This window comes from Lutra lutra, chromosome 8, assembly GCF_902655055.1.
Source record: "Lutra lutra chromosome 8, mLutLut1.2, whole genome shotgun sequence".
NCBI classification, from domain to species: Eukaryota; Metazoa; Chordata; class Mammalia; order Carnivora; family Mustelidae; genus Lutra; species Lutra lutra.
Window position 1 is genome coordinate 67,157,501 of NC_062285.1, and position 23,208 is coordinate 67,180,708.

The window sequence follows — 23,208 nt, forward strand, 5'->3', positions numbered from 1 at the left end:
TTCTGCATGGCCCTCCTACTCTTATTTTATGAAATTACAAAATATGATCAGGGAAATGGTAGTCTTTCCCTCAAGTTGTTTGCGAAATGTTACTGGGGCATAATGTTACTGGAAAGTGCTGCTCTCTAAGCACGAGAGTAAGCTCGGGCTCACTCTTGTCACACACAGAGTAGAAAACCACATGACCAAATTAATTACCTCAGGCATCAGCCACGTGTAGCGCAATCCTGTGCTGCAGGGTTCTGGTAAGACTTCCTTTGTCCTGCTGAAGCAAGCGGTCCAGCGAACCCTTGGAGGCCAACTCCATCCCAACATGCTAGGACGAATCCCAGCCGCCAGCAAGATATTAAGCTGGGATGGTGGAGGTGGCAAGGACCACCAGCTCCTGACAAAAGGGAAAAACATTTACTCATACTACAGCCCCGTGTCTCCTTCCTTGTCTCGACACCTTGAGCGTGGTTTTTCTCTGGGAAACTGGATAGACAGGCAAGTGTTCCATTTCTTTTGGGGTTTTTTTGCATTTTCCACATATTCAGGAATAAACGTCGTTTTTACAAAAAATGTATATTGAGGAATATGTTTAAGTTCTCTCTTTCCTTTGGCTCTGTTTTTCAGAAGATTTAATGCACGGATAGTCCACACTACCAGGTCCTGTCAGTCTTATCTAATGAATCCCAGTTATCACAGAGTCGCCCTCAGCCCAGGACTCAGAGCAGCCAGTACTCATCCACTGCCCCTAGCATGTGAGGTACAACCTGCCATCATTAGTGTTTCCTGACTTCACAAGTTTACTGAGAGTGGTCCAAGCCACAGGGGTATACGGTAATCACTCCTCCTGAAAACCCTCTAATAACTTCCTATTACTTTCGGATCAAAACCCCCTGTACTCTACACCGCTTTCATGGCCAGATCTGACCTGCCCCCAGCCCATCTCTCAAACCTCTGTCCTCTGTCCTCTATGCTTCCTGCGTCATTCTTCACCATACTGGTGTCCATTCAGCTCTCTGCACGTGCCCAGCACCTCCATTCCAGCCGCAAGGCCTTTGCCCATTGCCGATCCCTCTGCTCTGAAACCCCTTCAACCCTCCACACGGCTGAGGCTTCTCATCATTCTGACCTTCACCCACGTACTCTTCCTGCCTCAGAGTGGCCTGCCTGGAGCCACCCTCACTGAAGCAATCCCCAGCTGCAACAATATCTCCCCAAAGAGTGAGAGATCCCATTTAAACTTGAACAGAGAGGTCTCCATTTCGACGACGTAATCCCCTTCCTAGCCCACATCCTGTGAGACTTCACAATCCCCTTTACGATACTGAGCTCTATGAATTCCACACACACAGTACTCTGTATATTTCACTTTACCCCGAAACCCTAATTTAGCTGAATTTATAGTTCATGGGATAGTAAGTTGATTCATGTTTTAAACTGTGATTTCTGCAGAAGCTCTGCTTCTTAACAACAGCTTCAAAGGTGGGGAGTATCAGTGGCAAACTGCCTTTGCCAGGAAACGGGAGTGTGGAGAATTCTGCAAGCTGAAGAAGAAAGGCTGAATACCCTGAGCGGGGATTTTCCAAGAACAAAAGCTCCAGACTGCAATCATATTTCCTTAGTGGATAACAATCTCTCTTTCCTCTGTCTGATCAGCTCAGTTGGTTCAAACTGATGAGAAGCAGTCAAGTTCGGTCTGTTTTCTTTCAGAGGCCCAGGCAGAAAGAAGCTTAATTCAAATTTTCCATCCTCGAAAATCACTCACTGATTTCAAAGAGAAAGGAGCAGCTGACTCTCCTAGATCTGCCCCAGTTCATGACTACTGGTAAAATGACCCTCAAAATGCAGCACCAGATACTGAAGTACTAAAGTGCTTTCTTTTTCTCCCCGCCAACCTTTTTTTTTTTTTTTTTTTTTTTAAAGAACAAGCACAGGTGCCTGGATACCTCAGTCGGTTAGGCATCTGCCTTCGACTTACGTCATGATCCTGGGGCTCTGTCCTGGGATTGAGCCCCACACCAAGCCCCACACCAGGCTCTGTGCTCAGCGAGGAGTCTGCTTCTCTCTCTCCCTCTGCCCTCCCTCCACTTGTGCTTTCTTCCTCTCTCTCTCTCTATCTCAAATACATAAACAAAATCTTAAAAAAAAAAAAAAGAACAAGCCTAACACACACTCTATTGTTACTATTTCTCCTATCATTTCCTTGGGTCACTGAGCTGCCTATACCCTACTCAGTCCTGTATAGATTCTTAGTGTTCTGATTTTCAACAGGATTCCCTGAGTACACTGCATAAAATTTGAAACACGTAGTAGAGAGTAATGATAAGGCTGAAAAATCAATTTATACAACCAATTGCCTACAGGTTGAAAGTGACTGTGTCCAGATTTTCTTCACAGACTTGATTCTATTTATAAAATGTTTATTAACTTATTTCTAGAGCCACGGTGTAACTTTTGATACCACTAATAAGATTACTCCAGATATTTTACACAGACATGGAATTATTTTCATTATTCAGAGTAAATAATATATTGTAACTATTCCTTTTTTTTTTTTTTTTTTTTTTTTTTTTTTTTTTAGTTTACACGAGTCATTTTGTTTCAGACTTAGGCACAAATTACTTCTCAATTTTTTTTTTTTAAATAAGAATGAATAGATTAAAAATACAGTTGAGTTCTGGCATAAGATTACAGAACTCAAATTGGATTTTACCTTTACTCTCACTCCAACTCACTCTCTCATTCCTACTGTCAGAAAATAGAATAAATCCCCATGAGTACTCAATATCAGAAAGGGTACTAGAGTCACCACTGTTGGCTTTGCTTTCAATATCCACTCACTTTTCCTTCTGCCGAAGGGTAGCTTGATTTTTTTATGATTTTATTTATTTATTTGAGACAGAGAGATACAAAGAGAGAGCATGAGCAGGGGGAGCAGTAGAGGGAGAGGGAGAAGCAGACTTCCCACTGAGCCAGGAGCCGTATGCAGGGATCAATCCCAAGACCTGGAGATCATGACCCAAACTGAAGGCAGATGCCCAACCATCTGAGCCACCCAGGTGCCCCAGGGTACCTTGATTTTTGCTGAATTATCCAACCCTCACCCAAACAGACCATGAATTTGGGGGGGAACTGACCCGAACCCCAGCCTCTGGAAAAGGTGGGACTATTCTAAGTAATACTATCTGCATTACCATACAGATTGAATAACACAGGCCTAAGCCAATCAGTACACAGCACCGTCCTGAACATAAAGTTCTTATGGAGAAAAGAACATGGGATAGAAGAGAAACCAAGAGAAACATGTGATAGAAGAGAAACCACAGAAACCCTGTGTACAGGATTTGGGTTCCTCTGAAATACAAGATCTCAAAGAGGTACCCTCTTCTCTTCTGTACTTGGGATGTAACTATGATGCCTGTGACAAGAATTCTCAGAATACTGTCTTTTCTTCTTCATTTTTTCTAGCAGGAGAAACAAAACAAACTTTTTTTTTTTTTTTTTTTTTAAACTCCATGAGGTAAAGACAAAGGCGGGATTTCATAACTAAACTCAGGTAAGCTTGGAGGAAATGCGGTCATTTTGGATTTTCACAAACACATGCAAAACCAGAGTTTCAGGAGATTACCAATGTCTGATGTAATGTAATATTATTGGACTTCTTACTTGTCTTAACAGTCTAAGTGATGTATGTTTATTGAAAATCTTCACAGCCACTTCTTCCCCTTCATAGGCTGCCCGATAAACAGATCCAAAACTGCCATCACCTTTTGAAAAGAAAGTACAAAGCACTTCAGTTAATCTATCCAACTAGAAAAGCCAGATAAATTATATTGGTTCTAATTACATATGTTGTGTACATGAACAGAAATCTGACCTACTTGTTCTGTTGAATCAAGTCTCCTCTGATGCCCAGTCTTCCTCCTTCTACTCCGTGAACTATGACACACCTAAAGATTTTGTTCCAGCCTTCCCATCTCTGTCTACATTCTCCCCACTCAACTACCTCATCGACTCCCTAACTTCATCGCTTCCGATAGGTTGAGTGTTTCACATCTTTATCTATAGCCACAAGCCACCTTCTGAGCTCTATCCTTTATTTACAACTTTGCACTGCAGCTCACTGGCATGCCCCTCCAAATCTCAACCATGCTCCATCAGAAGCCACCCTCATCATCTGGTCTCCAAACCAATTTTTATTCTACCTCATATAGCTCACTAAAACAATAAAAACAAACGAAATTTAAAACCTCTTTTCATAGTCATTCTAGAGCCCAAACAAAAAAATCATCTTAGTTCTTTGCCCCATGCCTCCTTTCCATTTCCATTCCCACCACACCCATTGGATGCCCTTGGTGCTTCTGCCTAGACTGTGGAGGCCTTCTCAGTTCATCCCCTCTGAAGCAGTCTACCTCTCCTACAGAATCAATCTTCCTATAATTACACTTTTATTATGTCATTCTCTTGTTCAAAAACAAATTATTCTATGCTGTCTATGAAATAAGATTTCAAATCAGAGACAAATCCATATTGCAGCTCCAAATTCTTGTTTCTCTTCCTGTCCTACTGCTCATTCTCTGGGCTCCAGCCCAGTGGTTCTCTCGGTTTGGGCTGCACAGGACATCTGAGGAACTTTCTAAAAACACCAATGTCTCAGTCCACCCTCAAAGATTCTGACCTAATTAATCACAGGAGTTAATGATCATTAGTATTTTTTTCTTTTAATTCACCAGGTGACAGTAATGAACAACCAGGGTTGAGAACAACTGTTCTAGAAAACTGGAATAGCCAAAATTTCCTGAACATGCTTTGTATCTTCAGGCTTCCATACCATTGTTAGGCAGTTGCTTAAAGAGCTCCGCTGCTCTATCATCTCACCCATTGTGGGGTTTATCAAGTCTGTAAAGCACAATACATATTGAGATACCAAAGCCTGAGAAATCGACAATGATCAACTCCATGGACTATTACTCTTCACTGACACACAGTATATCCTTATTTGTATCGTATTTATGGTTCTCATTTAGTGCTTTGAAATACAAGTACTTGGCTGACATAAGTGAATGAACTCAGAAAAATCTACAGAGAAATAGAACAATGTTGAGATCTGTTATTTCTAAGTGGTGAAATTATGCAACTGTGGGAAGCTTAGATATTTTGTGGCTTTTAATATTTTTGTTTTTGTATTGTGTCTTTTCATCTCCATGATAAGTACTTGTAAGCATATAGTATTTTATGCTCAGAAACAACGTACATTAAAAATAAAAATAATAAGTATTCATTTGAGCATATGTCATATTTCTACTATATGGTAGACATGTTAAAATATCATCTGTGGTCTACGGCCATACCACCCTGAACGGGCCCGATCTCGTCTGATCTCGGAAAATATCATCTGTGTATTTTCAGTCTTGGTATCTTCCCACCCCTTCCTTCCAGTACTCAATAAATACCCAAATTCTAAAACCATTACTCAATACTGATGGTACTGAGAGTTTTGGAGAGAAAAGAAGTCTATCGGATCAGTTAAATATTTGAATCAAAGCAAGACTGGGCAAACAGGAGAGGGAAAAGAGAAAGAAAACAAGTGGAAGGGGAAAGGAAAGAAAGAGTAAGACAGATGAACAGTTATTCTGGTTCCCCTCAATCTGGACAACTATCAACAACAACAAAAAAAAAACAAATAAGCAGAGAGAAGAAATACACTCTAAAGAGATATAAAAATTTCAGGTGAAAGTAGTAGAGATTTCTAATTTTTTAAAGCCCTTCCCTATTTTGAATCACTGCTATATGAAAATGGAGCATGGACAGTCATCTCTCTCAGATGGCTAACACTAACACTAAGGTTAAGGACTGTTATTGCACATTTGTGACAACGAAGTGTGAAAAAAACTTGAAGGCAAGGAAACCTTCCTAACCCTGTCAGATCACACCATTGAAGTACCTTTCTATTATGGCTCTCTGGAAAAATAGTCCCCTGAAGATGAAACATACCTCACAACTCCTCAGACACACAAAACCCTATAACTGTGCATTTAAACTTTTTTCATAAAACAAGTCTATTAATATTTACAAATCTATCAAAAGGTCCATATAGTAACTGCCATCTTAGAAGAAAGTGTTAACTGAAGGCCTGAAATTTACTCCTGCCCTATAATGAAAATGGCAATGAATGACCTCTACCACATTACCTCAGCATAAAAACACAGGGAAGTCTGCTTGTAAAATGTTTTTAGAAGGATATATCTCATTTGTGTAGATCACTGATTCTCAACTAGGACACTGTTGTTCCCTTATCGCTACCCTCTACCTTTTGCAATGTCTGAAGACATGTTGATTGTCATACCTGGGGATGGGGGGTGAGGATATACCACTGACATCTAGTGGGCAAAGGCCAAGGCTGCTACTAAACACCATACAATGAGGGACAGCTCCCACAACAAAGAATCAATCAGTCTGAGACAGCAATAGTGCAGAGTTTCAGAAACCCTGATCTAAATCATAAATGAACATGGAATTTATGGGTTTACAGGACATGAGACTAGAGAATGGGAGTACTTATATAAAAAATTCCCTCTGTGTAATGAATGGAATACAGAACACGGATGCTTTTAGAGGTGGTCAAAGGTAAAAACTTCCAGTTATAAGAGAAATAAGCACCAGGGGTGGAATGTACAGCATATGATGACTATAGTTAACACTGCTATGTAATATATATTGAAAGTTGTTAAGAGACTTAATCCTGTAAGAACTCACCACCAATAAAATTTTTTTTCTTTTATTTCTATATGGGATAATCAATTTTAACTACATTCATTGTGGTAATCATTTCATGATATATGTAGAGTCAAATCATTTGCTGTATACCTTAAACTTACAGTGCTACATGTCAATTACATCAATAAAACTGAAAAAAAAAACCCCACAGTGCTTCAAAATGAACTTTGTAAACAGTTCTACATACATTGTTCAAAAAGTATCCATTAATATGAAACACACTGTATGCACTAATAAGAGATATTTGGGGGAGCTTTGTCTATAGCTTAAGACCCCTTCAGGGAAAGACTACAGTGTGCCTGGTGCTTACCTGTACCCTTGGAATCACAAGTCAAGTTTGGTATTGGTTAAGATCTAGGATTTGGCATTGACATTTCAGCATTTTGTGTTAACCCACTATTACTAATATATTCATTTTCAGAGTTCCAAAGCATTCAAATTCATTCTAAATTTCTCAGCTGATATGAAGAATAAAGGTACAAGGCAGTTTCTTTACCTTTACGTGTCATGTCCCAAATTTTTGATATTCTTTATTAATAATTTTAATATACTAACAGATGTATTTTAGGCATTCTTTCTGTGGAAATTTAATTAAAATTAAATGTATATAGATATAACAATGAATACTCCACAAAGTAAATCCAGAGCTGTCTTCAAATACTTTACATTAACTCAACCCGATGCTCTTCATGGTTCCCAGTGACTCTCAAGAAGGCTTAGAACTTGAGTATATCACTGATTTAATAATGCTTCTCAATTTTTCATCCCAAACTGCTTTTTATGAATACTTTTATGGGAATTCATGCTTGTTATCCTGAGGAACAAAACTGCTCTTATGACTACATCGAGGTGTTCTTCCTTTACTAATTCTGTCTTTTCGAGACTGAAAAATGACGGCATTACAACAACTGAAAATCTCCTTAACTGCCTCCCTCATTTCCAGCACTTAAGGCCAATGTAAGGATGTGTTTGACAAACGTGTGCTTCCACAGCAGCCCCATCCTTATCTCAAACCTCATCCATAAGAATGTGTGCAAACCACTATGGTGAGTGCTGTGAAGTGTGTAAACCTGGCGATTCAGAGACCTGTACCCCTGGGGCTAATAATACATTATATGTTAATAAAAAATTAAAAATTTAAGAAAAAAGGAATTGTGCAAAGCAAATTCCTTGTCTGTAACATATTACTTTTAAATAGGTCATTCTGGAAAAACCCATTATAACGAATATATGAAGACTCTATAAACTATGACAATATAGTTGAATATTTTCTAGGTTATAAGGAAAAATTATATCCTAATTTTTATTCTTAAACCAACAAATATAGTTACCTAAGAGAAACTCAGGAGCTTGTTCAAATTCCAATTCATCATTATTCAACATAATATTTCTAGGCAGGTCAGCCAAAATTAAGTCAGGAGCAATTTGAGATATTGGAATGGTGAGCCTTGGTTGATCTGGATTTACTAGAAGGTCTCCTGTGAAGCACATAAAACACTTTTTAAGAACAAACTTTTAAGGAAGTACATAAATTTGTACGAAAATAATCACATTTACTACAATTTCTAATCACTCTTTTAGGTTTTCTTACCAATCTTATTTTTCTCTAGAAAACCTAAGAAAGTTTTAAAGGTTTGATTAATAGCTATCTACTTAGAATGTTAAAAACTTATTCCTAGGTTCAGTCATTAGAAACTAGAATTCAGAACTGCCAAGGACTGACATCTGTCTAGGAAATAATCTATTCTCTACTTAAACCACATTCGTGAGGGCACTTATTACGTGGTTAACAAGTTGCTAAGTTTTTCTATGTATTAGCCTATTTTTTTATGCCAGTATAATTAACATACAGTGTTATATTAGTTTCAGGTGTACAATATAAATGATTCAACACTTCGTTACATTTCTCAGAGCTCATCATGATACGTGTACTCTTACTCCCCTGCACTTATTTCATGCATCTCCCAACCCACCTCCCCTTCTGGTAATTACCAGTTTGTTCTCTGTATTTGAGTCTGGGTTTCTCGTGCCTCCTTTTTTTTTCTTCTTCCTTTGTTTGTTCTGTTTTTTTAAGTTCCACAAAGAGTGAAATCATATGGTATTTGTCTTCGTTTGTCTGACTCATTGCCCTTAACATTATACTCCCTAGTTCCATCCATGTAACAAATGGCAAGATTTCCTTCTTTTTTATGACCAAGTAATATTCCACTGTGTGTATATGTGGGTTTGTGTGTGTGTGTGTGTACACATATATGCATATAGCCCACATCTTCTTTATACAATCATCTATCAGTGGACATTTGGGTTGCTCAACATCACTAGTCACCAGGGAAATATAAATCAAAACCACAGTGAGGTATCACCTTACACCTGTCAGAAGGACTACAATCAAAACCAAAAAGTAACAAGTGTTGGCAGGAATGTGAAATGAAAAGAATCCTCATGTGCTATTGGTGGGAATGCAAACTGGTGTGGCCACTGTGGAAAACAGTGTGGAGTTTCCTTGAAAAATTAAAAATAGAAACACCATGTGATTCCGTTATTCCACTACTGAGTATTTACCCAATGAAAATGAAAACACTAATTCAAAAAGATATATGCACCCCTATGTTTACTGCAGCAATATTTATAATAGCCAAATTCTGGAAGCATGCAACATCTATTTTAATCCTCATAACAATTCTATGAGGTAGGTTTTAGTATTCCTATTTCACAGATGAAGTTAAGTGTCTCAGTGAGCTGATACTAAAACTCTCAAACCAAAAATGTTGTGAATCTAGAATACAAATGTTTTCTTGGTAACAAATATAATCCATCTTTGTCAGCTGTCACTCTAATTGAATGTAGTATTCCCTAACTCATCCTTTATGAGAAGAATAATTTTTACATTTATTACAAAACTCCATAAATATTGAAAATATCAGTTAAAAACATTAAAAAGTTCTATCAACACTACCTTCTTCTGCTTTCTTCATCAAGTCATCAAGTAAGATTTTTTGATGCTCTTCACCATCATTAAAACTATATAATGCCCATTTCTTCAACAGAGTTTCTCCTTCACCACAGATATCAATCTCTAGTAGTCCAGGAAACCATTCTTCCATGAGAGAATCAATGTGGTCCACAACTTGGCCCAGAAGAATACAGCCTACATAATCCAAAGGACAGCTCATCAACACCCTCTCTGAACCATATTCTGTTTCAAAGCTGGAAACTACAGGGGTTTTTTTTTTTCAATGTTTAAATTTCTTTAGTGGTACAATTCAAAGTTTTGAATTAATTTCCTTACCTTTTCTACAAGAAGGAACTGTAATTTTTAAGAAACTCTCAGGATGATTGTCTAAGACTTCAGATCCTACCAGACAATAAGCTTCAGGAGACCAATTCAAGTAGATGCCTTGTCGCCAGTACATTCTGTTTGGACGAAGTGCTCGTTCTGAAAGTTTAAATGGACCCAAATGTATCCATTAATCATAAACTACTCCATAAATTAAAGGAGCAGAAAAACCATTGAACATACCAAAAGTAACTAATAGAGATATATTTGTTTTGAAACAAAGTGCTGGAATTGTTAATGATGCAAGTCCCCATCCATATCTATTACATATGAAATTAAGTATTTTAGCCTTAATTTTGCAAGGAAATAAACAAAAGGTAACCCAAGAGAGAGTTCAGGTTCTTGATGTTAAATAGTTTAGTATGCTTAATAGAAGAAAAAGAATCATAAATAAGCTCTCATAACCTTCAATTTTTTTTCTAAGAGCAAGAAAGAGTGAGAGTGGTAGGTGGGGGGGGGGCAGAGGGAGAGTGAGAGAATCTTAAGCAGGTGTGATCTCAAAACCCTGAGGTCATGACCTGAGCTGAAACTAAATCAGAAGCTTAAAGGACTGAGCCACCCAAACACCCCAAATTCTCATAACTTTAAAAAACTCTTAAAAGGAGGTTGGTTGTCAGAATAAAATCAAAACTTCCTGAATATTTTGTTTTAATGCAATGTAACTACCTATATTAATTGCAAGCAAGATAAGGTTTATTTCAGAATACAGTAACACCCACATAATGCTGATTTAAACCCCCAAAATGATATTTTCCTTTCGGAACACTAAGGCCTCTCTTTCTTCCAGAAGAAAGAGCTAGCATTATAAACACCCATTTTTATTCTTTTTTTTTTTAAGATTTTATTTATTTATTTGACAGACAGAGATCACAAGTAGGCAGAGAGACAGGCAGAGAGAGAGAGGGGAAGCAGGCTCCCCGCCGAGCAAAGAGCCTGATGTGGGGCTCGATCCCAGGACCCCGGGATCATGACCTGAGCCGAAGGCAGAGGCTTTAACCCCCTGAGCCACCCAGGCGCCCCTATTCTTTTTTGTAAATCACTCAAGGAATCGTGCAGAAGAGAACTATTAAAGTCTCTGCATTGAATGGTCTGAATGGTCACAACCTATTAAGTAAAACTCCCTGGATTTGCAGTGATAGTCACTTCTAGTTTTCCTTTGTGTGTGTGTGTGTGTGTGTGTGCGTGTGTGTGTGTGTGTGTTTCTACATCAATTACTCCTATAATCTTACCTTCTAAAATTGTTGCTTCTACTCTACTTTGCCTTGGAAAGCAAGATATTCCTACTGAATATAAATGTGTCTAAAATAAAAACAAATAGGCTTTGAGTGAGGACTTGAAAAATTTCCTCTCGACAAACTGCATCAATGTACGTAAGCCTCTGTGTCTTTCTTTATCCTGGCTACTCCAAAGTTTTATTAGCTTATTTTCTGATTTTCAGTGGCCTTGCAAATAAGTAAACTCTGTGAAAATGACATGACAATTTTAATATACTTTTCCCCTAACTTTTCAAATATTAAGTCTTCATTAAATACATACCTCTTCCTGAAAGCATGTAAGGTGAAATTTCAAGTAATCGATTGATTAACCTGGACCAAAATCCCATTGGAAAATAAGGCATTTCATATAGTCGAATGATAATTTCAGAGTTCTCACAATGGGGAAGCTCTATCACAGGCCTGTGGTCAGACAAACTAAAGAGAAAAGGACAGCAGCACTACATAGCTTCATAGAACACCCAACCACATTAAAGTGTTTTACTCCCTAAAATCAATGAACTAAAGATAAATATTCTAGGCAATTGCACTTTTTTATAATGTTCCTTTGCTATATGCCCTTCCTTCTTCAAAAATTCAATGGCTACTCAATCAATTCAAATGCATGCTTGGATGCAGGAATTTTTTCAGCAATCCTATTTACACTAATAAATAATTATAATTAGTTACACATAGATAAGTTTTAAGGGATTATATAAAACTTGAAAAAATGCATGTCCTATAAAAAGCATATGTGTATTTTTAGACTATCCAGTTTTTAGAATTGGATAGCATATACCAATCAATGCAATTTGTACTTTTCAATGTCATATACCTTATAACATTTCCCAGCAATAAGAAAATATAAAGCAACAAGAAAATTTTCTATAATACAGGATTAGAACTTAGGCCTTCATTGTATTGCTGCTTTCCTCAGAAAATTCACTGCCATAAATTCTTCTGATGAAAACTCACTATCTCCCCAGAACTTGTCTATGCTTGATCTTAGCCAAAAGGCTGAGAAAAGATTCTCCCAGAACCTAATATAACTCTCTCAGCTGCCATGTAAGGACATACATGAATAAATACACACACACACACACACACACACACCACTATTTCCCTTTCTTACGTAATTAAAGCAGTGCTTAACCAAATAGTAATTACATACATAAAACAAGTCATTTACTATACTTTAAAAATGTCAAATATAGTGTTTTCATTAAAAGTAAATGCTACATTTCAGTAGAAAGTATACACAGGAAACAAAAAAATTAGTACACTTATCATAAACCAAAGTTATTTTGACAATTAAAACATATAATAGCCGGTGAATTTACAAAGGGTAATGGAATTTTTAAGTTTAAGTTTACCTGCTTGGAACCAGCAAATATTCTTCTCCTATTGGCAAGGCAATCTGGAATTTTTCTAGGAGTTTAAAGTACTGTGACATGTAGTTCTTTGGAAATCTCTTTTTCTTTGAAAGAAATTTTTCCACATCTCTACGTGAAATGATTCCTTTAGGATGTTTTGGATAGCCTTCCACTTTCACTGTCAAAATCTGAAAGATTTAAACTTGTAAAAAATCACTAGAATTTCTTTTCTGAAAATTTTTAAAAATAAATTTATTTATTTATTTATTTTAGAGACAGAGTATGTGCTGGAGTAGGGGGAGGGGCAGAGGGAGAAGGGGAGGGGAAGCACATTCCCTGCTGAGCGTGAAGCCCAGCATGGAGCTCAGGGCTCGGGGCTGGATCCCAGGACCCAATACCATGACCTGAGCTGAAACCACTAAACGATTAAGCCACCCAGGTGCTCCTATTTTCTGAAAAGTTTTGAATTCAAAGCATTTCGTGTCTCTTTGCTTGGTGAAAGTGATCAGAACAATTTTAATGTTGTCAGGTATAACACAGGACCTAATTTCTCTACTAGCAGCCATGCAACCTGGAAGCCCAGTGGAGCAATCACTCCTCCACAAAAGATACATTAAATTGAAAGAATGATTTCAAATCCAAAATTAGAGATAGCGTCTGAAATCAATGAAACTTAAGCTTTCCCGGCTCCAATTAACAGATCAATCCAATACCCCCCCATCCTTATTATAGTCTCATCAACAATATATTCACAGGGAAATTATCTTCCAGACTGTGTTCTCACTATAGGTTTGCCATAGAAATGTTACTTTACATTTCCAGAATAGAAAATGGTTTCTATCAATGGGAAGGGAGGCAGTATAGTAGAGTCTATTAGTGATTCTCAAACAAAGTAACTACAGAATTTTGCTGGCCTCCACTTGGAGTCGGGATCCATAGGTCTGGCATGAAGCTTGAGAATCTGTTTTAAGAAGAAATTCAGATGATACTACCATAGAGACCATAGATTCAGCTTTGAGCATAATCATAGCAGTTAAAGTATAAATTCAGAAGAACTCAGGTCCAAATCCAGGTTCTAGTACTAGCTGTGTTATCTGGAGAATGGTATATAATTTCCTTAAGCCACAGTTTCAATCAGATAATAAAAGTGACTGTCCCTTAGACTGCCATGACACTGAAATAAGATAAGTAAGGCATGCAAGGTGATAGGACAATTTTTAGCATATAATAAGCCCTCATATGTTAGCCATGACTATCCATATATTCTTATTCATTTTACTTAGCCAAATTAACTTTTTTTCTTTTCTTTCTTATTTTTTTTTATTAACATATAATGTATTATTTATTTCAGGGGTACAGGTCTGTGAATCATCAGTCTTACACAATTCACAGCACTCACCATAGCACGTACCCTCCCCAATGTCCATCACCTTTTAAAAAGGCTTGTGCTTGGGCACCTGGGTGGCTCAGTTGGTGGAGGGACTGCCTTCAGAATCAGGTCATGATTCCAGGATTGAGTCCCGCATCAGGCTCCCAGCTCCCTGGGGAGTCTGCTTCTCCCTCTGACCTTCTCCTCTCTCATGCTCTCTCTCACTCATTCTCTCTCAAATAAATAAATAAAATCTTAAAAAAAATTTTAAAAAGGCTTGTGCTTAATTTATTTAGATCTTTAACATGTAAGGGATACTTCAATAGGAGCATACATTATGCATTTTATCATGCAGTTGGGTGAAATATTGGATTGTAAAATCCTTAGGCCCAAAGGCTTCTCTCCCTCATCTTTATATCTCTATTTGGTACACATAATGTTTATTGAATCGATGAATGCATTACTGGCTGAACATAATTGCGTCTAATGAGAATATATAAATGGGTGATTAAATAATAAAAACTGCAGTTTGGGACCTCTCCCATATTGTGCACTTTATAGCCCGGGACACTCTTATAATTTAGGTGGTAAAGAAAATTGTTTGCTGTTCTGGCATTTTTAGAGCTGCTAAGACCTTGTCTGACAATTCACTATTCCCAATCATACTTTATATTTTCTTTATAGCACTCTACCACCTGACATTTTAAGTGTTTATTTATTGGTTATTTCCTCCCAGCTGAATGTCAGGTCCGTGAATGCAGGAACCTTGTTTTATCTATGCTTACAGCCCCAACAGCAGAACAACATCTAGAACATTGCAGGTATCAAACCAATTGCTGGGTGACAGAATTTGGGGAAAATAAAGTTTGGAGCACTTTATCCTGGGGTCAGTTTTATAGGTACTGGAGTCAAACTACTTAGTTCGACTACTTCTTAACTCTACTTCTTTCTAAATATGTAACTTTGGATAAATTATTTCACTTCTCTGCCCATCAATTTCTTCATCTTCAAGATGAAGACTAATATAATACTATTTAAAAGAGTTGCTCTGAGAATTACATGAGAAAATGTTTGAACAGTGCACAAGTAACACATATATTAGCCATTATTGCATACCTCTTCTAATTTGTTTTATTTAGGCACATTGACTTCATTTTTTTTTTATTTTTTTAAATTTATTTATTTAAGTAATGTCTACACCCAACATGGGGCTTGAACTCACAACCCCAAGGATCAAAAACTGTACACTCTTCTGACTGAGCCAGCCACAAGCCCCTAGACATATTGATTTTAAAATAGAGGTTTGTGTTGGATTGTTTTTAGTAGACCTATTGTATGCTACCACTATTTGTAGTAAATAGTATCCAAAGATGGACACATGAATTTCTTCTCTCCCTACATATGCATGGTGTTTGATCCTTCAAGAAAAGAAATCCATTCTTTCTCTTCCTATGGAATCTGGATGGGCTTTCTGGTTATTCTCGTCTCTAGAATGTGGCAGAAGTGACATTTTATCAGTTCTGTGCCTACGCTTTGAAAGGACTGGTCATACGAAAGGAATGGCCATATGGTCATATGGAGGAGAACCAATACACCAAAAGTGTGAGTATAGCTCTCTTGGGCTTTCCCACCTGGCTCAACGAAGCAAGCCAACCTTAATACCATGTGGAGCAGAACCGCACAGCTGAGCACAGCCAACCCAGAGAACAGTGAGAAACAGAAAATACTGATGTTTTACTCCAAGTTAACTTGTTTTCTCCAAGTTTGGGGGTATCTTGTTACATAGCAATAAAAAACTGAAACATTATCTTAATTTTATCACCTTTGAAAGAACTCTTAATATTCCTTCAGCCTAGTAACTTAAAATGCTAATTTATGCCCTTATGCAAAGAAAGAAATTTTCCCCAATTCCTCACCCAAGATTTTGCCAAGATTAAACTGCTATGCAAACTCTTTCTTTAAAGTTCCACCTGATTAATTCAATAAGTGCCTTTCATCTCTCTTTTGTTACGTGGTTAAATGAGTTTTGCAAACTTCTCTGTGCAGTAATGAAAACTTTTTTAATAAGTTTAGTGACCTAATAGTCTGGGGCACAGAGAGGGTGGGTAGGTTCATTAGAGCTTCTGCACCATGAAATTGTTTCTTTCCTTGCCTTGATGATTCATGGTGGTGAACACCCCTATTTATTTTTGCTGATGGGTGTCAGACAAGACATTCTTGTCTTCAGTTGACCATAGTTTTCATTCTCTTTAAGTCGGTGAAGATAACATTATATTTTAATGTAACAGCATAAACAAAAATGATGGTATTTATTAAATTAATAAGAAATTTAGATTATTATTCTACTGACTCTTTAGATTTATCTTTCAATATAACTTTGAAGTATTCAAATTCTTGACTTAATTTTTACTTAAATTATATTTATAGTATAACTACGCTAATAAGAACTTTCATGGAGTTTCAACTTAATTACCCCATGAATCTTCAGGGATTTTACTGTGGTTATGGTGGAAGGTTGCTTTTGTTAAAAGATGGTGATTCTGATGCAAACCAGTTCTTTATTCTACTGAATAAGATATGCCCCCTGCATTATCCATATCTGTGCAACTTTAAATATTCCCAATTCCCATGGAAGCACATCACTTTTTAGTGTAACTTTAGCCTTTTCTTGATTATATAGACTTTAGTTATTTTCCAAAACAGTGTGTCATCTAGGACAACAAAATCCTCAGGGTATATTTAAAACTCCCTTTGCTGTACGGAACACACCCACCTACACATATTTTTTATTTAGCTCTGTACCTGGCACACTTTCCAAAACTATATGGATGCATCTTTATAATTCTGAAGGTTTTTTTTAATTTCTTAAAATAATATCTTTAATTACCAAGTAGGTCAAACATAAAATTAGCTACCATTTACTTCTCACTCACAGTGAGTTAGGGAAGCAATACAGAAAATAATATTGTAACTATCTTTATGGTATGAGGGAAGAAACAAAGGCTTAAAATATTAAGAAATGTCACAAAATTAGGAAAGATATAGAAAAAATTTGAACACAGGTCATGCTGACTCCAGAGCTTGTGCTCTTGACCACTTTACCAGCTTCCTTCCCATTTACCAGATGAGTGGAATCATACTCCTCTGGCATATGTGCAAAAGGAAGAAAACCTACTTTAAAAATATCTGCCAAAATAATCACTACTGTCATGTTACAATTGCCACTTCCAGCAATGTTTCAATATGCTCTCAAGGTCCATGATATAGGACTTAGCCCAAAATAAGTTCCCCCTCCAAAATACCTTCCTTTTTTCCCCTTAGACAAAATTTAGGAACCATCATTCAAAATTATCTGAAGGGATTTTAATTACTGTGTGGTTTAATTAGAAGAGATGACTTTAATCCAAAAAGGTAGAATTATTTTAGAGATTCAGGGAGTCACGTTAAAAACTGTAAATTAGGCCCACAAACAAAATGGTTGCCAGTGAGTAAACATGATAGAGACAGCCTCCCAAGCTCTCTTCAGTTCATGATTAAGCTAGATGCAGCTGTTCTCAACCAGGGTGATTTTGCACCCTCACCAATATTTGGCAATATCTGGACACATTTGGGGCAATACTACAGGCATCGAGGTGGTAGAGACCAAAGATACTGCTAATCATCCTATAATGTACAACACATAATTATCTGGCCCAAAATTTCAATAGTAATGACACTAAGAAACACTGAGCTAGGATATTCTGCTTGAATGGTTTTCTATGGCAAGCCTATAGAGATGGGTTATGATAACTAATTAAATAAACTCATTGGTAATTGATTTATCATTGGCAGAAAAAAATTTTTTCAACTGAAATATAAATGGAGAAAGGACAGCCATAACCATCACCATCCAGTTTCCAAAACTGTGAGCAATTTTGAGCTTATAGTCCACTCAAGAGGGAAAACTCCCCTCCATGTTATCTAGTTAAAGGTTTTATGCTCATCAACCCAATTTTCTTAAGTATATTTGCCCCCAAGGATTTTCTTTTTTTTTTTTTTTCTAAGGGAGTGGCTCAGTGGGTTAAGTACCCCCAAGGATTTTCATAGAGCTTCCATTCAACTGACTATACCAATAACCAAACCAAAGTGTCATCAGGGTCTAGAGAAGCACTGTGGAACAGAGTGATACAACATCTGTCTGTAAGTCGGAAACAAAGACATCTAAGTGAATTCTCAAACATCTTCCCTTCTTCCATGAAGCTCTATTTAATGCAGTCTTCTACATGAATTGTTCTACAGTATTCTACATGTACAGGATTTTCTACCTTAACAGAGTACAAAATCTATAATGCTCAGTGCTCTTCAATCATTATGCTTCTCTTCAATCGTTACCCCCATGCCACAAAAATACCAGACACCAACCTGTGCCATGACTTTACAAAGCCACTTGGGTTCCACAAAATATAAGTCACTTAACTGCAATGCTGGGTCTTGAAAATGAAGAAGGACCCCTATAATAAAAAAATCAAACAATGTAACATGGAATCTACAATACACAAATATCAAGGGGCTTTAGAGAGACTCTAGTCCAACTTCCTTATTTTACAGATGAGGAAATCTCAGCAGTTAGTGGAAGAGTTGAGACTAGAACCTGGGCATCCCAGTTCCTGAGCTCTAAAGTCCAAATATTATAAGGTATTTTTAACTAGATAAAATGATCACATATAAGCAAATTAGAGATAATGGCATGCATTGTCTTGCATATATTTACAAATAATAAAAAAATTCACAGAATATTTTAGCTTTCTAAGTATATTCTACAAAGATACCTTATTTTTAAATATAGCTAAGAAACACAGAAGAGTGCAGAAAGCTACTGGTTTAAGAATAATGAGAGAAAAGAAACAGATTATAATCCATGCGAAGATTCATTTTTCACACAACAGAATCTACGGATTAAAAGAAGCTTCTCGGTCGATGACTCTAGTATTACAAACCAACTCACACATTTCTAGCAAGGTCATACTGATCAACTACCCATATAGCACAGAAGCTGGGCTGAGTGTTTTCACCTGTGAGATCACGCTGACTATGTGCCATGCAACAGGCAAGATCTGCCATTCAAAAGATCCATTCTTTCAGGCAACCATCGATACTCTAAGTGCCCCAGTAGACCACCCCAATAAAAATCCCCTTCATAGTATACAAATGAATTATAAAGGGAATATACAAATATCCCCTTTACAGTATACAAATGACTCCACACACACGAAACTCAATTGATACTACAAAAGGATTCAGCTCGTGCTCGGGGTCTCAAAGCTCCTGAATAGTTAAGTCAATTTCTAGAACCCACATGTTTTAACTGCTGCTCAGACACCCTTCCCACTACTGCCCTTAGATAGCTCCTAAATGTTTTCTCTATAATACAGCATATGAAAATGCAACATGATTGCACATGATGACCTTTCAAAAGGAAAAAGTCGATGATCAAAGAATCTTATGGATATTCTGTTAAGTTTTGTACATAAATTCTTTACAAGGCTCAGATACATTTTTATAAATGACTACAGTGGAGCTTTGAAAAAATATGTAACAAACCCACAAACCTGATTCATTTAGGAAGTGAACTGCATGAGGAAGCTCATTTTCATCCAACTGCAGCTGATTTTCTTTTACGAGTTGTAATAATCGTTTCTGGTCGATTACAGGAAATTCAATTGGCACATTTTTACGCTCCGATAAAATGATTTTCTCAAGTTCTACATAGCAGTCTGGAATCAGCTGCCCAACAACAGGCTGATCTCGGATCTGTGTAATTACAAATGACAAGCTGTAAAAATCCATTTTACTCCTGTATTTGTCAGGTGGTTGGTAAATTCAGTGCTAATAGTTGTTAAGGAAGTGATATACTATTAAGAAATGTATTTTTTAATAAAATCAAGATGTGATGTGAAACTATTTAAACTGTGAAAAATAAATAAAATGATATTAAAATAAGAAAAATGTAAACACAGAAGCCAATTTAGAAAGAATTATCAAACAAAATAACATTGAAATATTTATCTAACTATCCAGAAAACCCATGACAAAACCCAGGATTAATCACTAACCATAAATTAAGGATTTGCTATTTTCTAAGACATTAGACATATATGTAATAGATATGCTAGCATTAGAAGTGAGTAAATATTACAAAACTTTGGGGCCTTGTTAGATGAATATATCTATGCCATAAGGTAAAAATATTAAATTTTGTGCTTGTTATTTGCAAAATGTTGCATTAATGGAATGTACATTTCAACAGAGATAGACATGAAGTCTCCTCACCCAAGCTATGCTTTTTCATGGCACTTCAAACTTGGGAAAATAACTCATCTAAACACAAATGATTCTAACACAAGAGGATAATTTTTGGGGGTCTGTTACACTTGTAATCTAATCATTGTCTACTAACTGAAATATATAAAAACTTTTAAAGAATGACTTTTAGACCTTAATTTCTATAATAAAAAAATCTTTTCCAAACTTTTCCCCCAGAAAAATCTGATTTTAAATAGAAATCCAACTGTTAACAACAGTAACTAAAATTCCTCTGAAAACCACCAGGTGGCAAACTCTCCCTGTTTCTCAACCCAGGTATATATTCTTGAATTCTTTTTACCTGACAATTTCTAAATTCTTTAACTTATTATAAACAGAAATTGGGTTTTATCACACATTCACATGCAGATTTTAGGTGCTCTTTTTCTACTCGTAACTGAACCTTAAGGAGCTTTATTCATAGCAGCCATACTATTACTTACATATTCCCCTCTAGTCATTTGAAAAATTGTTTTCATGTATCCAGTGCCCCAGCAAATTAAATATAATTCCACTAATCTCCACTTTTCATTTTCCCTCTCTTCATCATTTATAAATTAAGATAAAATAGAACTTCATATTGAAGGTAGTGTTTTAACCCAAGAAAGAAAATCTACATGTAGAAGTAAACAAGGGTTCTCACAGAAAGCAAATTACATAGCAAAGGGATGAATTTTATAGGGCTGAGTAATGGGGCCAACAGAGGATCCTGCTCTGCTAATGGGCTGGACAAGATTGAAAGGGATAATTTGGCACAGAATTGTGTTTCGTCCTACTTCTCCTTTTAGCTTGATTAGGGGGTCACCAAGAGCCAAAAAAGAAAAAAAAATTATTCTAGAGTCTGCATAAACGCATGTTAATAAGGGTGAGACAGGGAAAGATTAGAGAAGAGCCAAGACAGAAGGAGAAAATGAAAAACAAATGACAGGGCAAAAAAAAAAAAAAAAATCTCTAATGCCTTAAAAAAAAGCTGCTATTTGAATACACATTGAAGCATGTCAGGGAGGAAAGAATATTCAAGTTCTGGCAGGTTCACTGGTTCTGAATGTTTCTCAAAGAGCCAGTATTCTGCAAAGCAGATAGATTTTCAAACTAAAATGCCAGAATGATGCAACCATTAGCAATATACATCTTTCTTCAGATAATGCGACCATTTCTCAAAGCATTCATTTTACTGCCTTGTGTCAGCTTCAGAATTCATTAACAACTGCAGCAAGAAAACTGGTCTTATTGATCAGTAGTGGTAACTTGCTATCATGCTAAAGCGCTACTAGTCCAGTCAGATAACTAACCAGTTTATCCATACTTCAACTAAACTATTCATACTTTACTTGTTTAAACTAAATTCAGGCTTTTTCAAAACAAACTATTCTTTTTGTTTTGAAGAAGTCTCTTTAAAAATGATATATGTGCCGACATATATAATAAAATATATAATATATATATAATAAATATATACTAAAAATAGAAGCTATTAAAATGTTACAAGTGACAATAAAGTTCTGGAAGTACCAGTATAGTCTCAGAAGAAAACTGCCTGGGTAGAGAGACTATTTAATTGGATGCAATTTTGTGTATCTGTGTATTTTGTGTAATATTTTTTGTATAATATCGTGCATTTCTTAAAAGTCACATTAATCTCTACTCTCAAATCATATGTCCAACAAGAGAGCAGAAAAATCTGCAAATAAATACTGTGTCATTCTTTTTATATAAGATGCCATTAGTGACTGTGATAAATGTGTTGAAAGATACAAACATGCAAATTCTCTCGCAGGGCACCACAAAGACCAACACATTTATAAATGGCCCATTAGGTTTTAGACAGGAGCATAATCTGTGCAAATGGAACAAAAATAAGCTAACTGGCCAACACATTATAACCAGGGTGACCATGTAATTTATCATCCAGATTAGAATGCTTTTGAGAACACAGTGGGACACTATTAATTATGCTGGGAATGCCCAGGCAAAACAGGACCCTCGTTATAAGCCATGGCCTTGATCATTAGTGCTAATGAGCTAAACCAACAGGGACTAACAGTGAAACTCACCATCGGGTTTGGCATATTGAACTGTGTGAGGAATTCTCAGTGCGGTTTATACCACGGCATCTGTAGAACTCTGGAAAAATTTATTTTTCCTGAAAGTTTTAAAAATGAGTATTCTCCCCAATAGCCAATTTATGTATGTTTTAAGAACCCTACGGACACATTTGGCTTACTAGAACTTTAGAAATCAAAACATAATTTCTGAAATAGAAAATCCAGTTTATATGAACTAAACAATTGTTTAGACATTGTTGAAAATCAAATTCCTAATCTTGGCAACCCCAGGAAAGAGGCATTGTGAGATGAGGGAGGGAAGAAAAATATGTGGAATGGGCATCACAGTGACAAGAGACTCAAAGGAGCAGCACAGAAGATGAAGAGGCACATAAAAGAGGAGCTCCAAGGGCGCCTGGGTGGCTCAGTCATTAAGTGTCTGCCTTCAGCTCAGGTCATGATCCCAGGGTCCTGGGATCGAGCCCGCATCAGGTGGGAAGCCTGCTTCTTCCTCTCCCATTCCCCCTGCTAGTATTCCCTCTCTTCCTGTGTTTCTCTTTGTCAAATAAACAAATAAAATCTCAAAAAAAAAAAAAAACTAAAAACAAAAAAACAGGAACTCCAAAAGGAAGGAGCAAGTAGAGGAACAACAAAAACCAAAGAGGAAAGATGATCTCAAGACCTCTAATATCCACTTGTATTTGACTAAATCACCATCACAAAA

General features: G+C 36.7%; 1 protein-coding gene across 1 annotated transcript in view; it reads right to left on the bottom strand.

The window, feature by feature from the left end:
• LRRK2 (leucine rich repeat kinase 2) overlaps window positions 1-23,208 on the bottom strand; it is a 133,229-nt gene that overhangs the window by 36,927 nt on the left and 73,094 nt on the right. Inside the window, 12 exon segments of the mRNA XM_047740921.1 lie at window positions 202-309; window positions 312-344; window positions 347-373; window positions 376-385; window positions 3,655-3,755; window positions 8,097-8,243; window positions 9,722-9,913; window positions 10,055-10,201; window positions 11,639-11,793; window positions 12,729-12,916; window positions 18,499-18,587; window positions 19,686-19,887. Coding sequence (XP_047596877.1) covers window positions 202-309; window positions 312-344; window positions 347-373; window positions 376-385; window positions 3,655-3,755; window positions 8,097-8,243; window positions 9,722-9,913; window positions 10,055-10,201; window positions 11,639-11,793; window positions 12,729-12,916; window positions 18,499-18,587; window positions 19,686-19,887 — 1,399 coding nt within the window.